Raw genomic sequence first — 15,365 nt, forward strand, 5'->3', positions numbered from 1 at the left:
TTCTTATGGTTTCATTTAGGAGAGGTGAAAGGCTGCAGACAGGGTTTTGGGGGGGGGGGGGGCAGGAATGACAAGTGTCAGACCAAGCAGGAGCAGATTCCTGAATCTTGCATAGTGACACACATCTTCACTCCTACAGACACCATATGGGTTTGTGGTCTACAAAAACCAGCGTGGCGCTCACATGCTTCTCCCAGCTGGACGCTTCGTGTTCACAAGTCCAACAACCATCAATCAGTCAAAGCCTTGTTGCTTTCAAGCCAGACTGCCACCAGGATGAAGAAAAAGAGAGAAAGATCAGGCAGCATTGAAAGCCCAAGTTGTTAACTCAAAACAAAGGAAGCACAAGAGGGAAAAGACCAAGTTGGGGGGCCGGTCCTCGTGGTAGGCTTGCAGTTAGCACTAAAGCTCCCTCCTATGGGTACAGACGCAATCACTGTATCGCAGATGCTGACTCGCTGCCCACTGCCAGGGAACTTGGATGCGTGTAGGGAAGAGGCAAACAGAGACTTAAAACTAGCGCAGGCCAAGAGTCGCTCACTGTAGCGAGGGGAGACACATTACTTTTTGCCTTTTACTTAAAGGATGGCTAATGAATCAAACCTCTTTTTCGTGCTCTTTGGGCATCAGCTGGGGGGAAAAGCTCTTTTTCAATAGCCTAAGGCCCCCTCGTGCATGCTGCGGTCTCCTTTCTAACTCAGATAGCACGGCCGCTTACACTAGTTTTGTTTGCCGTTACAAACCCACACTATCTTTGCTAAAAGCGTCTGCAAGGATTTTCTGCATAAGCCATTCATGAGACCGCCAGGGATAATCACTTAAAAAACGGAGACCTCCAGGTGTCTGCATAGTCCCAGCACATAGGTCTACACTGTTAGAGATGTGGAGTGAACATGGGCATTGGGGTGGAGGGTACTTCTGCACGTCCACCATGCATAGCTCTTCACCAGGCCACTGCCATCGGCTGCACCAGGTGGCTTCCCCCAGGACAAACTCGCCCCAGTGGGGCCAACTCCAAGCACTGCCACACCAGACAGTCTTTGCCACTTGGCCCCAAGGCCAGGGTTTGGGCAGAAATGCCCAGCTATCTGTCACAGGCTGAGCGACATCTCCCCCAGCTTAAGCATCAGCAGCGGGGAGGAGAATTACTGTTAAACAAAGCATTCCCCCAGGTTTCCTCAGGGGTTTCCCTAACTTATTTTGAAGAAAAGGATTTGTAGAAGTTGCCTGGGGAAACTCGTTAAGGCAAATTATTTTCATTGAGCAGTAGCCTATAAATGAAGCCTGAAAAGCATGGATTTACACAATTTAGTAACATTTGAAATATGTATTTTATATATATATATATGTACTAAATAATAATATAATAATATACAATAATACGCTAATAAAGTATTAAATGTACTTAAGTGTGTGTATATGTATATATTTAAATACATTTCAAATTTCAAGGAAAAAATAAGGAACCTTGATCATGACTGCTCTGTATTCAGTCAGCCTGACTGTTCCCCGTTGTCTCCGCAAACCAGCCATTCCTAGGATCTGGTAGATGATTAAACCATGTCAGTATGGACTGCAGCAAACAGGTGCGTGATCACAACACCATCACTATGAGGAACATGGGCTGAAACATGCACTTTGCCCCTAGTCCGGCTGAGAATCTCAACAAAGGTTTGGAAAACATGATGAACAAACAGTGGAAAGAAGTTTGCTTCATGCAGCCATACCCTCACACGTGCAATGTGATCCCTGAGAAGGGCAAGCAGGCAGAAAGCTTTGGAGAGCTCAGTGAACTGAACCTGGGCCTTGTTGTTAGCATATTTCACTGCCACTAAGTTCACATCCTCTAGACCCTTCCCCCTTCCTTCCTAAAGACAGAAGCTGTCAAGTTTTGATGTCTACATCAATATCCATCTGCAGCTGAACCAGCTATCAGTCATCCGGTCAAAGAGAGAAGACAGAGAGAGATGAGACAGACTGCAGAGATGATTTTGGGAACAGACACCATGGCAGAATGGTGAGGAATCTGGAGAGAGTGGTGGATGGTGAAAGAAAGACGGATGCACAGTGCCTTATCAGGGACTTGCTGATATTTCAGCTGGCTCCCTGATAACATATGGAGCTTAATCAAATATGCAAATGACATCCTATCTAGGGACAAGGGAAAGAGAAATAAAGTCGGAGATGATGCATTAAAGCAGACCAATGAAATAAGGGAGTGGGTGAAGGTTTCTTCTTTTGATAAAATTATTTCAAAAGATTAAATTAAAGCAAAACTAATTAGGAGAACCACACTTAAGCTGACTTCCCATAAGAAGGGTCAGCAGGCAAGAGACACTCAAATCAAAAGCAGATGCAAGAGGCACTTCAAGGGCTCCCTGAAAAGTCATTATCCCAGTCAAAAGGGATGGGGACAGAGAAAAGAGGAAGGAATGACAAGAGCCATTTTGGCTGGAGGTCTGAATTATACGGAGCATGCAAGAGCTAAATAGTCTCTCTTTGTCTCCCAGAGAGCAGAAGCAGCGGGTGAAGAATGAAGCTGAACACATAGTGTCCCACCTAGAACACTGCTTTGGGAGCAAAGCGATGAGGACAAACAGAAGTACATAGATCCAGGGCACGAGGGCATGTCTGCTTCTCCATATGTCCCCCCCTGCACTGTCTCCATCAGCAGCATGTATTGGGCTCCCCCCTGCACTGGCATCTCCATCATGCCAGTATTGCAACCTAATTGCTCCTCATCTCTTGTACAGAGCCAGCGACATTGTGCAGGAAATCATCTATCCTGAAGACACAGGTGACAGCTGTGGCCCTGGGAAGGGACTGCAGGGCTCACAGATATCAGCAAAGTAACCTGCAGCTGGACATTACTATCTGTCCTTTTTTGCATGCCCTTCTTAAATGCACCCCTCTGTATGCATAGCACACATCCTCCCCCTATCATGGCAAAATTCAGTTTGGCTTCTTTGGGGTAGAAACCTGTCTGCTTCAAGCTTCAGTTTCTTAGGAAAAGGCCTTGAAGAGATGATGGCACAGCCTGCTGCCTTCCCCATTGCAATGTGTCTGCTTAAGCCTGCTATTTCTCCTGGAGTTTGGAGTAAAAATGCATGGTGCAGTACCACCGATGCAGGATGCATGGGAGCAGCCAGCAAGCACCTCTAGACTTTGAAGTACAGATTGCATCTAGAGGGATTATATAGTCGTTTTCAAATCTCATTCCACAGTCATGAGATCCCATCTCTGACAAGACTCTGAGGCACTGTTAGATCAGAATCACCAAAGAGTAGTAGCACTCAACACATGTATGCAAAACATTCGGCAAAAGCACAGCTTGGCCAAACCCTGCACACAGCCCAGGGATAGCTGAATAGTTGAAAAGCAGAAAGGGCTGTCTGAGGGAGAAACATAGAAAATTAGTTGCTCTCTCTGAAAAAGCAGACTAACTCTTGCTGAGAGCAGCAGCCTTCCTAGCAGACAGAAAAGTTTTCCCATTGTAGTTAAATACTGTAAGGAACAACAAGCTCACTGCAGCATGCTACAATGACAAGTTGTAGCCACAAGTCCCAAGGTAATATAAATGAGAGGCGTAAGAAGCCAAGCATGAGCCTGCAGTGACAGAGCAATTAATACATATTTGAAATGAGCATCAGCCGCACAAGTTCTGTAGCAGATCCTGGATCTGTTGTGGAATCCTCTGATGTGGTTTAGGGCCTGGAGTTTTGAAGCAAAATATGGATCACAGAATCAAAGGAAAATCCAGGTTGAAAGAGATTTCAGAAGGGGTCCAGTCTAACCTCTTGCTTGAAGCAGGGTTTGCTCTGAGGTGAAACCAAGTTGTTCAGGGCTTTATCTAGTCTGATCTTGAAACCCTCCAAGGACGGAGGCTGCACAGTTTCACCAGGCAACCTGTTCCAATCCTTGACTGTCCTCATGAGGAAAAAGTTTTTCTTTCTATCCAGTTGGAAGCTCTCATTTCAATTTATAGCTCTTGTCTCATGTCCTCCCATCACGCACCACTGTGAGGAGCCTGTCTCCATCTTCTCAATAACATCCTTGTAGGTACAGGGATCCCTTGATCAACTAGATAGATCTGCAAGTAAATCCCTTAATCTACTAGACATGTTCATACAGCCTGGGACAGTTCCTCTTTGCTGCTGGGACTCACTGCTGACATGTTCATCTTGGGGACCATGCTAGACAGCAAGATCTTTCCAGAAGAGTTGATGCCCATCCAGGCAGTCTCCAGCCTGTACTGTTGCAAGGTGCAAGTCCACCACAGCTGTGGCCCATCACATTTGTATAGTTCCTGACCAAATTTCATGATGTTCCTGTTGGCCCACTGCTCCAGCACTTATAGGTCCTACTGGATAGTAGCCTTGCCATCCAGTCTGACTCTCCCAACTGACTGCAGCTCTGAGACTGGCAGATGCACAGGATAGTGTACAAGGGAGCCTACTTTCCACTCAACTCCACCTCATGAAAGGCAGAGTTTAAGAAAAGATGGATCCCCAAGGCTTCAGAGCAGAAGCGGAAGAGAAATAGCACAGTACAACAGCCTAGTACTGGAATGCCCAAACTTGCATCCTTTGATTTCACCCGTGATGGTAGTATCTGATCTGGCCCTTTTAGGCCATGCTGGTCTCTAGTATCACCATCTGATGGCAATTATGAGACACCGGCCAATGTCCATGTAGATTCATATGACCATCTCTCCAGGGGCTCCCTGTTGTTACTACAACATGAGTCTCAAGTACACCACAGCTACCAAGTCACAGCTTTCTTGATGGTATAGCCAGAAAACTCAACTGCTCTTCAGGCATCTACACTTGCAGTGACCTCTCAAAAAATAGCTGTGTATCAATGTAGGATACAGACAACTGCAGGCTTCACAGACGTCAAATACAGATGGGAAGCAACATCATTCCATCACAACTGAGTGAAACACTGACTCCAGCTGATTTAGGAAGCTGTGAGGAGAGGCTAGGGTGAACAAGCCCCTGTTGCAGAAACCAGCTTCCCAGCAGGAGCCAGGGCCTCTACAGCATGTTTTCAGAGCAGTCAAGTCCACTTGCCAAACAGTTAAAAAAAAAAAGAAATAAAATAAAATATAAAGACTTCTTCAAAGCACAGGGAAGGAGAAGGAAGTCGAGTTTCCCTGCTGATGTTCGCAGAGCTGTCAGCTGTATAATATCCTCTAGGGAACATCAAAACCGGGCAGGATTTCTCATCTCGTGCATATTCAGAAACCCCCTCGCCTGGATAAGCATTGAGGATCACTGTCTGTTCCTGCCGTTAACAGAAGCCCACAAACCTACACGCGACAACCTATGGTGCTCTCATTAGCTCCAGCTCTTTGGATGGGAAGTGAAGTAGCATAGGAGCAAAAGGAGATATTCCTCCCCCATCTACATGCGAGTACATCATGTCACCAGCCCACCTAGTGCTCCATCACCTGTGGGTCTCTGCAACATCTTCCTATCTCCAGGGCTCTCTTATCTTGCTACCTTTCCTCCATCCTCCTCTCCTCAGCCTGGCTGATGGAATGAGGTAGCCACAGCTACATTGCCAGAAGTCAGCAAGGCGTCAGAGATATGCTCATATTTAACCCAATTAGCTGCCTGAGAAAGCCAAGCTTCCTCAATGTAGCTGAGATGGGCCAGATGAGAACTGTAAATCTAAGCTTTCAGATCTACAATCTTTCCATGGTGTTTTTTCTCTGCATCCAAAGATAGCAGGGTCTCATGGTTTCACGGAAATACAGTGGGTCCTTCACAAAACCATCTGATTCTGAGAATTTTCTACAAAACAGAGGAGATACCTGGTGGGAATAGCTGACCACATTTCGCAGCTGTCTGATCTGAATGAAAACTCACTCTAAATTGCTGTCCAAATCTAAAAAATACTTCAAAGACCTTAAACTGATGGAACTTTATGAAAAAAATGCAGGCCATAGAGTGAAAGAATTGATGTTTAAGCCCAATTTCTTTCTAAGAAGCTTAGCACAGAAGAGACTTTGAATGAAGTATTTTGATCAAATAAAAACTATTTCTTACGGGGAAGTTTCAAGCAAGTGTAAATTACTACTACTTTGGTTTCAAATCAACAGTTTAAAATGGACAAAGTTTTGTTTTGATCAGTATTGCAATTTCAAGGGCTGTTCCCAGTTTGACATTTGCAAACAGACTGACAGTTACACCCACTTATAAACATAATTGCAAATAATACAGATAATTGCAAATAAGTTGTATTTTTTGAGTGAAAACTATCTACACAAAAACAATGCTCATAAGTTACATGCTTTAGGAAGGTCTGCAAGGAATTCTGAATACCGCTACAGTCCCCTTGCAATAACAGGTATTAGCAACACCTAATTTGGCCAGACACACTAGAAAAATCTGAAACATCCATAAAAAAAACTATGCAAAGTATTTCCATGGGTACTTCTCTAGTTTTCTGCTGCCACTGGAGTGAAGAGCTAAGCATATAATGAGAGCAGGGAGAACATGCAAAGGAGAAGAAAGAGTGAATTTCAGCATCTACACGTTTTAGAGGAAAAGGGTTTGTATGAAGAACATACCCAGGAGCAACTCCCATTCCCAATAGATAATTGCATTGGTGTTTGTAGAGAGACAAAACTGACCTTGGTTAAAATAAAGTGGGGCCCTGATACCTCGTGGAAACAAAAGCTTCCTGGAAATAGATCACTAAAACTTCACAGAAATCCTGATAACGTTCAGCAAAGGTTCATTCAAAGCACTTCCGCTGCATGTAGGATTTCACTTTGCCTGTGCAGCCCACCAGGCACCCTAGAGTACACTAAAGCCATGGCAATGCTTACTAATGCAGTGCAGAAGCACAGGGGAACCCTGCGGGCTATCCGACACAGCAGGAGGTAATTACAGGTATTGGGGTCTGACCAAAGCACCATAAGATTAAATAATTCTCATGAAAAAGTACCGCAGGATCTTTAATGCCCGCAGGTGGTCAGGAGCTTGGTTTTCCATCTCATCCCATTTGTCTAGTTTAGCTGTTTGATGCGTTCCCCATGGCTTAATATCTGAGCACTTCACCATCTTTAGTGTATTGATGTACCTAACACTTCTTTGGGCAAGGAAAATATTTTCTTCACTTCACAGCAGAGAAAACGGGGTGTGGAGGCACCAAGACACAGCAGAAGCTTCTGCTGGATTAAAGAACTGAATCTGGCAGTCTCTCAACCCACTCATCACCAGGCAGCTTTCCCCACTCCAGAGACGACACCAGCAACCATCAGGTGCGAAATCCAAAGGCTCTGAATTCTCACACGAGATTAGGACTGGGGGAATTTTCCCTTCCCATAGTGCTGCATTTTTGTCCTATTTATATCTTCATCCTGCAGGGCCAGGCTGTGCTATGGCCAAACCAGCAGCATCAGAAGGGCCTGTTTCTACAGTAGATTATTCAGCGCCTTCCTGTTGGTCCGCACATGTAGCTATGTGAATGAGCAAGGGTTGCAAAATGTATTTTGCCTGGGGCAGTGAAATAGCTGAGGCCAGCCTTGTCATTCTGTTTCACTCACTCTTCTCCTACCCTATCTCTATCTTAGTTTCTCCTTCTCTTTCTTTCTTTGTTGTCTTGGTTACATGGGCAGATTCCTGATATGCTGCTTGTTTTCATTTTAATGATATGTTCCTATAAAACACAATATTTTTCCTCAGTTGTATGTGTCACTGGATAAATTCCTTTGACACATGTGACATTTGTATATCAACTAACATATTGCTTTATGACTGTGGGTATTTTGCAGGGCTTTCATGGACTGCACACATCAAAATCTGATATATTGTCTGCATCTTTCATATAAAGATACACACACAGAGAGAAAAAGGCTTAAACTGCAGGAAAAAATAAGAAAAGTTCTTCCAAAACCACCTAATTATCTGCAGCATGTATTCCAAAAACAGCTTAGCAGATGCTACTGTCTTGAGGCTAATCAATAACTCCTCTCTTCATGCCGTCAGAGGTGCATCACCGGCTTGACCAAGGAGCTGCACTGCATCAGGAAAAACAGCAGTATGCACCGTGCATAGTAGGACTCGGCGGGACACAGACAATGACAGCCCCTGGCCTTCATCCACAGGTATATGGGGTTTCATTTAATCCTACAAAGCTAATTCCAATTTACCCATAGGCAAAATTAAAAAAAAAAGAAAAAAGAAAACAAATCAAGCTTCATGCTAACGCGACAGGTTGCATTAGACTTGTGGTATCAGTAAGGTATTTCCCTTTCTCCATATTTAAAAGTGTTCTTTTGATGCACCAAGACCAAAAGCACAGCTTCAAAAGGACCATGAAGCCTTGCAGGGACTGAGCAAAGATAGGTGAAAATCCACAGACCTAGGGCAGATATAGCAACAGAGTTGTTCCATGGCCCCCGGGAGGGGAAGGCAGGCTGATGTTAGGAGGTCTGATACCACTAGAGAGCCCTGTAGAAGGGCAGTGGGTCCAGCAGAGACTACAATGGGAGAAGTCATAGAAAGGATGGGGCAGAATCTGCAGGAAATGAGAGTTTTGGGGAGCTTGGACCAACTGGTCCAAAGCAACCAGCAATAGGTGTTCATGGGGAGCCTCACTTTGCACAGGTTGAAAGGGAAAGGTTGCCTCTCCAGTGGAGGCTTATCCAGCTGATAAAGATCTCAGCTAGGGGCTCCAGCTCTGCCCTGACACACATACTCATTGCACTAACTACCACAGGCAGAACATTCATCACATTAGAAAAAAAGGGAATAAAATGCAGCTTTCTCAAGTTACATCAGCCAGCACAGCTCCCCTCATCTCGTGCTTTACCCTATAAGGATGTCCCTGCTCTCTACCACACACTGTAAAAATGAAAAGCTTTCTTACTCCTATTTTCCCTATTAAAAGGAATCAGTTCTTGGATCCTGTAATGTGACCTGCAAAGGCAAAAACAGGCCCATGTCTCAGTTTGCCTCTCCTGAAGCCTAAAGAAAAAACAAAAGCTTGCGAGTGCAGAGAAGCAGTATTCATTCTTAACTGTTTAGGTCTTTTGGATATTTACCATTCAGATCTCAGCTACCCTATTCTTTCCCCCTAAGAGACTGGCTGCAGAACTAAACAGTTTATTATGGTATCACAGATGATAGGGAAGCAAAACTTAATTAGTCAGGGGAGGAGATTTTTTATTATTATTATTATTACAACTGTTTAAAAAACAACTTGGCTTCTTTTCCACATGCCTGAACAGACTGTTAAAAAACCTCATCCTCTTCTCAAAAGCATCAGTAGCCCTTCCGAGGTTGAAGACCAGGTTGAGACCTGACATGTTGCCAGAGGCCAGGCTCATGTTCGCCTTGTAGACCTCTCTCAGGACAGGATATCTGCCTTTACAACTGCACTTTTTCTCCACTTTATGTGTGAAGAAATAGATAGACAAGACTAGCACTTTCAAGTCTTTCTTACGTATCTGCGAACAAATGACTCCGCACTCTTGTGTGCTCCGTCCATCATATACACAAGCCATAGTGGGCTGCCTTTTAATAGCATTTTTTCTTCCCAATTCAGAGTTATTTGCAAAAGGAATTCAAAGAGAGATCAACACCCATCCCATCCCAGCCCTGAGGATTTATCCAAAGGGCAGTTCTTTGTGCAACCTCCTCTCTCTGCTTCTCTCTTACCTCCATTATTTTGACAAAGCCACGGTCTCCACACACACATAATATTTTGCAACATCTCCAGGCTAAGCGCTCAGACAAACACTGCCAAAATGGCACAGAGGAATTGCAGTGCCCATCGTTAGCATGAGAAGGTCACCTATAATACCTCTTTTCACCTTAAGAAAGGCACCTGCCAAAAACACAGGTGAACGACTCCCAGCTTCCACCTCACAAACCAACCACTACTGTCTTACATGACAAACTACAGCAGCTGTTCAACTATGGAGTTACAGCCACGCAACAGACGTTTTTTGCGAGAATGCAGTGAGGAGCAGCATAAACCAAAATACAGTAAAGAGTATATTTTCTTACGTGACATCAACCATGGTTACTCCATAAACATAATGCTCATTATCATTCAAAAAGAGCTTTCTTCTGATGAAAATGTTTTTCCTACAGTATAAGCACGCAGCCTGACCTAAACAGAGCAACCACTAATCTCATGTTGGGCCTGTGGTGAAATCACAGTCCAGTCACATTGCTAGAAAGAAATATCTCCAGAGTATGAATCCTGTTACTTAACGGACTTCAGCCCCAGTCAGTTCTTCTCCAGCACGCACAGATACCCTGTGATCAACTATTTAGAGATGGTCTGAACATTTATGGGGGGAAAAAAAGGACATAAATTGTATCAAATCCAGTTGTGTCTAGTTCTGTGGTTTGAACTCAAACACATTAATCTTCTTATGAAAAGCACTTTGGGAGAAGAGTTTTCTCCTTTCTCTCATCAGCTCAGGCTCTCAGGGATGAAATACAATTTTCTGCTAATCAAAACATTGGTTGTTCCCAAAACAGGTGAGACATCTCAGGCTAAAGACTCACACACTGCCAGTCTTCATAGGAACAAACAAGCCTGAGCTAGAGGACCACGTGAAGTCTTACCTTCTTGAGCTTCCCACTCTTAGTGCCCACAAAGGCTAGGGAGTGGTTCTTGTAGACATAGGCAATCACAGACGTCATTCTGTCTCCATCTTCAGTGAAAATGGGGAGCCCCCGCACCATGGTCGATACTCCCAAGGGGGCATTCATATCCAGGCCACAAAAATTGTCATCAATTGTTAACAGCTGCAAACAGAAAGAAAAAAAAAGAGTGAAAACAGGGAGCCATTGATTCTTTGGGCATTGGGGAGGTACGTACAACATGCCTATAATCTGAGTGTATTGACAAGTCAAGAAGAAAGGCAGAATTGGGGAAATACATACAGAAATGGAAAAAATCATCCAAAGTTTCATGGTGAGCTAGAGGCAGAAAGAGAAATGGAAACTTCCTTCTCTTGAATGACAGCCCAGCAGGATACATTATTTTAAGCCTTTTTCCTACTGCTTTACCAGTCAAGACCTAGCAATCAAAGACAAAATCTGCTAAAAAAGTCTTAAGATTTTCTGGTTCTGTCAAAAAAAAAACAAAAAGGTATGTATATCACAGCCAAGGGACCCAGAATGAGAAACACTGAGATACATCTACAAAATAAAATGAGCCATGGCCTGTCCTTTGGCTCTCAGACTCATTGGTATGGCTCATATCTGTGCATCTGAATTACTGCTCCCATCCCACCACCAAACACTGAAGCAGCATCCACTCCACATTTAGGAAATTGTTATTCACCAAGACATGCCCAGGCTTTGTGCGTGGGATCAGCACAGCCCAGATCTTCAGTAGGGACCACATTAAGGATTAAACAACATAGACAGCACCTGCATGCTCTTGCTGGCAATGGGTTTAATTTGCTTGTATAGTCCCGAGTCCTTCTCTTGCGCTAAGTGTTTGATCCAAGCACTTAAACCTCCTGGGTCCCGTAGGTTTATAACCTATGAACGATCTCCATTTCACATATAACCATCTCACTGGAGGACTCTGAAGAGGAGGGAGGGAAGGTTTCTCTGCAACTATGAGAGCATTACAGTGTTTGCTAGAAATACTTACGATGCCCTAACTACTAGGGAAAAGGCTCTTTCCAATAATGCTGCTACATAAACTCCAACATCTATTGCGCTTGAACTTAACAAGCCTGTCATCAGAGAGATGCTCCACTGGGATCTTTGTCTATAAATGCACATATCATCCAGCTAACTGTGAGGGTGTATCCTGGGACTTCAAGGAGCTGTAGAAGCGCAGCAGCAAATAGTATAGACAGTGACACCTCTTCGATCCTACCTCAAATGCAGGATCTAGACAGGAGCTCAGGATAACGCAAGTTGCCACTGTGAGGATCTCTGTCGAATAAGTCAAATAAAGATGATACTCTCAATACACAGCATAGATTGCCAAGGCAGTTATACTGTATTGATTTCAATGAGACCGCTCACGGATTTGAAGTTAAGCACCTGCTTAAAATATTTTGCTGGACTGAGGCCGAGAAGAGTAATTAAGTGTACAGCAAAGTTGTCAAATTTTCTTATGCCAGAAATAGCTGTGATCATTTTCTTTGTCTGAGCTCCCGTTTTCCAGGAAACATGGCTGGAGTATGTGCTGCCCCTTGCTTGAGTTCACTAGCAATAAAAGCCTGATAGTTGATTCATTTCATCCTCACCTAGTGCTTACAGGGAATAATTACAGATGGTTTTACTGAGTGCAAGAATAATGTGTCCTAAACATATTTATAAACATATAAAACCTATGAGGAATTCAAACAGCCATTAGTAAGGAACAGCTAGGCTTGAGCTCTGGCCTGCAAGAATCATTACTGTTTGTGGACTGCCTTTTTAGAGGTAAAACACCAGCTCAAAGAGCAATTACAGATCAAATCAACAGCCTCTGTGAGCTGCAGATGGGATGTTGCTAGTTTACATGCCAGCACAAAGTCAAGGATAAATACATATTCCAGACCCAAAGTCCAAATTCATCTCAGGCCTAGCACCACTGTGCTAATCACTACACTTCAGAGAGAAAGGACACCACTGGTGATAGTGTGGCTTGTAAAACCTCAGTATTTATGTGGATAATGAAACTATGCAGAGCTTCCATACATAGGTCTGGAAGAAAAACTGCAGCTTGATTATTCAGAAAGCACCAATGATGTCTGAAGCAGCAAAGCTACCACATCTTTTTGCAAGACATGCAACACCAATTGTCAGAGATGAGCTTACAGGAGAGGTGCTGTGTTGGCCTGAAGCAGGCCCACAAGCTTTCCATTCTCTGATTTGCTGCCTGACACTTGATGTAGTGTAAGATCTCTCATCCAGCTCTAGCCATGTGAAATCTTATAATGTAGCCTATAGTGGTCATCTTAGCCATCTCCATAGTCAACAGAGTTTAAATAATAATAATAATGAATAAGTCAGAGTGCCACCAATCCAGCCCATCTTCTGGCAGAGCCAGTTGGTTCTGGCTCCTGAGGTCCCTTCCAACAGAATTAGCTTATGATCCTATGCATACAGTATTTGAGATGAACCCAGGTCTTGAAGCTAGCCCCAGTATGATCAGAAACTCTTAAGCTATCGGGTTAAAACAATCAGCGTTTCAAGACTAAAACTGAGCATACCTGACAGGCAGAGAGAAAAATCATTTCAGATGGAAAAGAAAGCATTCCCAGGTCTTCTGCAAGTGGCAGAAAGAGAGGTAAAGGAAAGTCCTTCTTTGTCACAGTTTCAAAGGAAAAGAAGAAAGGAGAAAAAGCCTTCTTCACCACCAAAAGGGTGAAAAACTCCAGCAGGCATCTCACCTAGAGCACAGTGATGAAGCTCCATCTCAAACAACAGGAAATTACACCAACAAGCAATTAAATGACAACGATCAAGCAGGGCCGGCACAGTCCAAGGTGTCCCTCCCAGTGCAGCACAGCTTCCCACACACTACCTTCCTCGCAATAGCCAAACCTAGATATTCTGGCTGATGCTCTTGGATGCCAGAGATATTAATGCAATTACCTGTTCCCCCTTCCTACATGACCCAGGCCCTTGGATATCACCCAGGGATTACTTGCATTGCTGTTCGGGCAAATGCAAGGTACTTCTGCTTACTCCCCAAACACCAGGAAGGTCTCAATCTGTAAAACTGTAGAAATACAGCACTGACTCCTATGCAATACACTCTGCAAAGGGCCAGCTACACTAACTAGATTATACAAGTGCAGAGGCTGTATATCAGAGCACACAGAGGCAGAGTGAGCTCACATGTGCTTGCAAAACACTACAAAGATATAGACCAGTGATCACAGTGTCAAACACAATAACCTGTGGCTGAGCTACAGCACATCTCCCACCTGTTGAGGCTTAATTAATTCAATTGGCACAGTCTGTTTCCTCTTCCATGAGCCTGGGCCTGGCTACAGCTGAATTCAGACCTATCCTCAATAGCACCAAAATCATGTAATTTTTTTTCCCTCTACAGATACAAAACTAACTTTCTACCTGTTCAGCTCACTTCCTTGAAAGAACAAACCCCTGCCCTAGGGCAAAGGTCGAAGAGTGAAGTCAGTATTTTGCCTGACATGACACATTTTAGATGAGACCTAGGATCCTCACACCACACCCAAGTCCCTGAAGTGTGCAAATGTACGAGATGTACGAGGACAGATCAGACCTCTCTATTTAGTCACTTTCTCTCCCATGGGTGCCAGAGAAGCAATTGCACCATGACAGTCTTCAACTGTCCTCAATGTGAACAACTGTCCCCCAGGAACAGGAGCAAGGCCAGCAAGTCACACGCCACATAAAAATATTTTCATTTAATACATCTGGGTTTTTTCCTTTGAGGGTCTTCTGCAAAAAAATGCCAACAAGCAAACCCTTACAAATAAACATCACCCAGCTTCTGTGCAGCTGTGGTTCTCAGCTGCATGAGCAATGTCTTTGTTAAGACAGAAATACTGCCATCTTCCTCAGCAAAGAGAAACACGTAAGGAAGTTTGGATTTATGATGAAAGGGTCTGGAGTTGCAAGCACAGGTTTATTTTCAATTCCAGACACTCTTAAAAACAATATAAAGTAGCTACGTTAAACTCTCTGGAGCTTCTCTGCTTGGCAATTTCACATTAATGACTTTCCAGACTGAAAGCAGAGGTGAGGGCTTGAATTCTCTTAGCTTGCGACACTGCTACAACACCAGCTGGGATATCAGAAAGGGACAAAGGGAAGATTTAGAGGAATAAGATGGTGAAATTTTTTGCATTTTGAGCATTTAAAATCCAACTCAGAAATTTATTGGACAGTCTGGAGCGAATCGAAAGGGAAGGGGGTTTTTGGTTGAGGCACTGGACTGGAGACAAATGCATTAGCATCCCATAGCGGGTTCCCACCTGCAAAAATGGGATTACTCACCATCCCCCTTCCCCAGGGAAGCTGCTAAACACAGGTTTGTAAGGTGCTCTACATATCCAAAATATCTTCATGTAAGAATGATTGGCGGCTCCCAGGGCATAAATGTCCTCCCAAGTCCCGGCAGCTGCCTCTCCATCTTGGGCTGACGTGTGGGAAGAAGCCAGCTGGTGAAAGGCTGCAGTCTGCTTCCGTCACCAGGCCCTACATCAGCACCCAGAGGGTTCATCTGCAGTGGTGACACCGTGGCCAAGTGTCACATTCACCAGTGAAATAGGAAGGATGTACAAAGAATGGGCCTGATTTACAGAAGGATTCTGGCATGCATCTGCCTTCCCCAGGATTAAGTCTATCAAATAAATAATTAATTCATCAAAGCCCTCCTAGAAGGGTTGG

The 15,365-nt window shown here is 44.1% G+C and overlaps 1 protein-coding gene across 1 annotated transcript in view; it reads right to left on the reverse strand.

The window, feature by feature from the left end:
* PLXNA4 (plexin A4) overlaps positions 1-15,365 on the reverse strand; it is a 439,477-nt gene that overhangs the window by 408,238 nt on the left and 15,874 nt on the right. The window contains exon 2 of the mRNA XM_085299727.1: positions 10,596-10,778. Within this exon, the coding sequence (XP_085155853.1) occupies positions 10,596-10,778 (183 nt within the window). The remainder of the gene's footprint in view (positions 1-10,595; positions 10,779-15,365) is intronic.

The sequence above is a fragment of the Rhea americana genome, unplaced genomic scaffold (assembly GCF_003343005.1).
Source record: "Rhea americana isolate MKP2758 unplaced genomic scaffold, rheAme1 scaffold_1, whole genome shotgun sequence".
NCBI classification, from domain to species: domain Eukaryota; kingdom Metazoa; phylum Chordata; class Aves; order Rheiformes; family Rheidae; genus Rhea; species Rhea americana.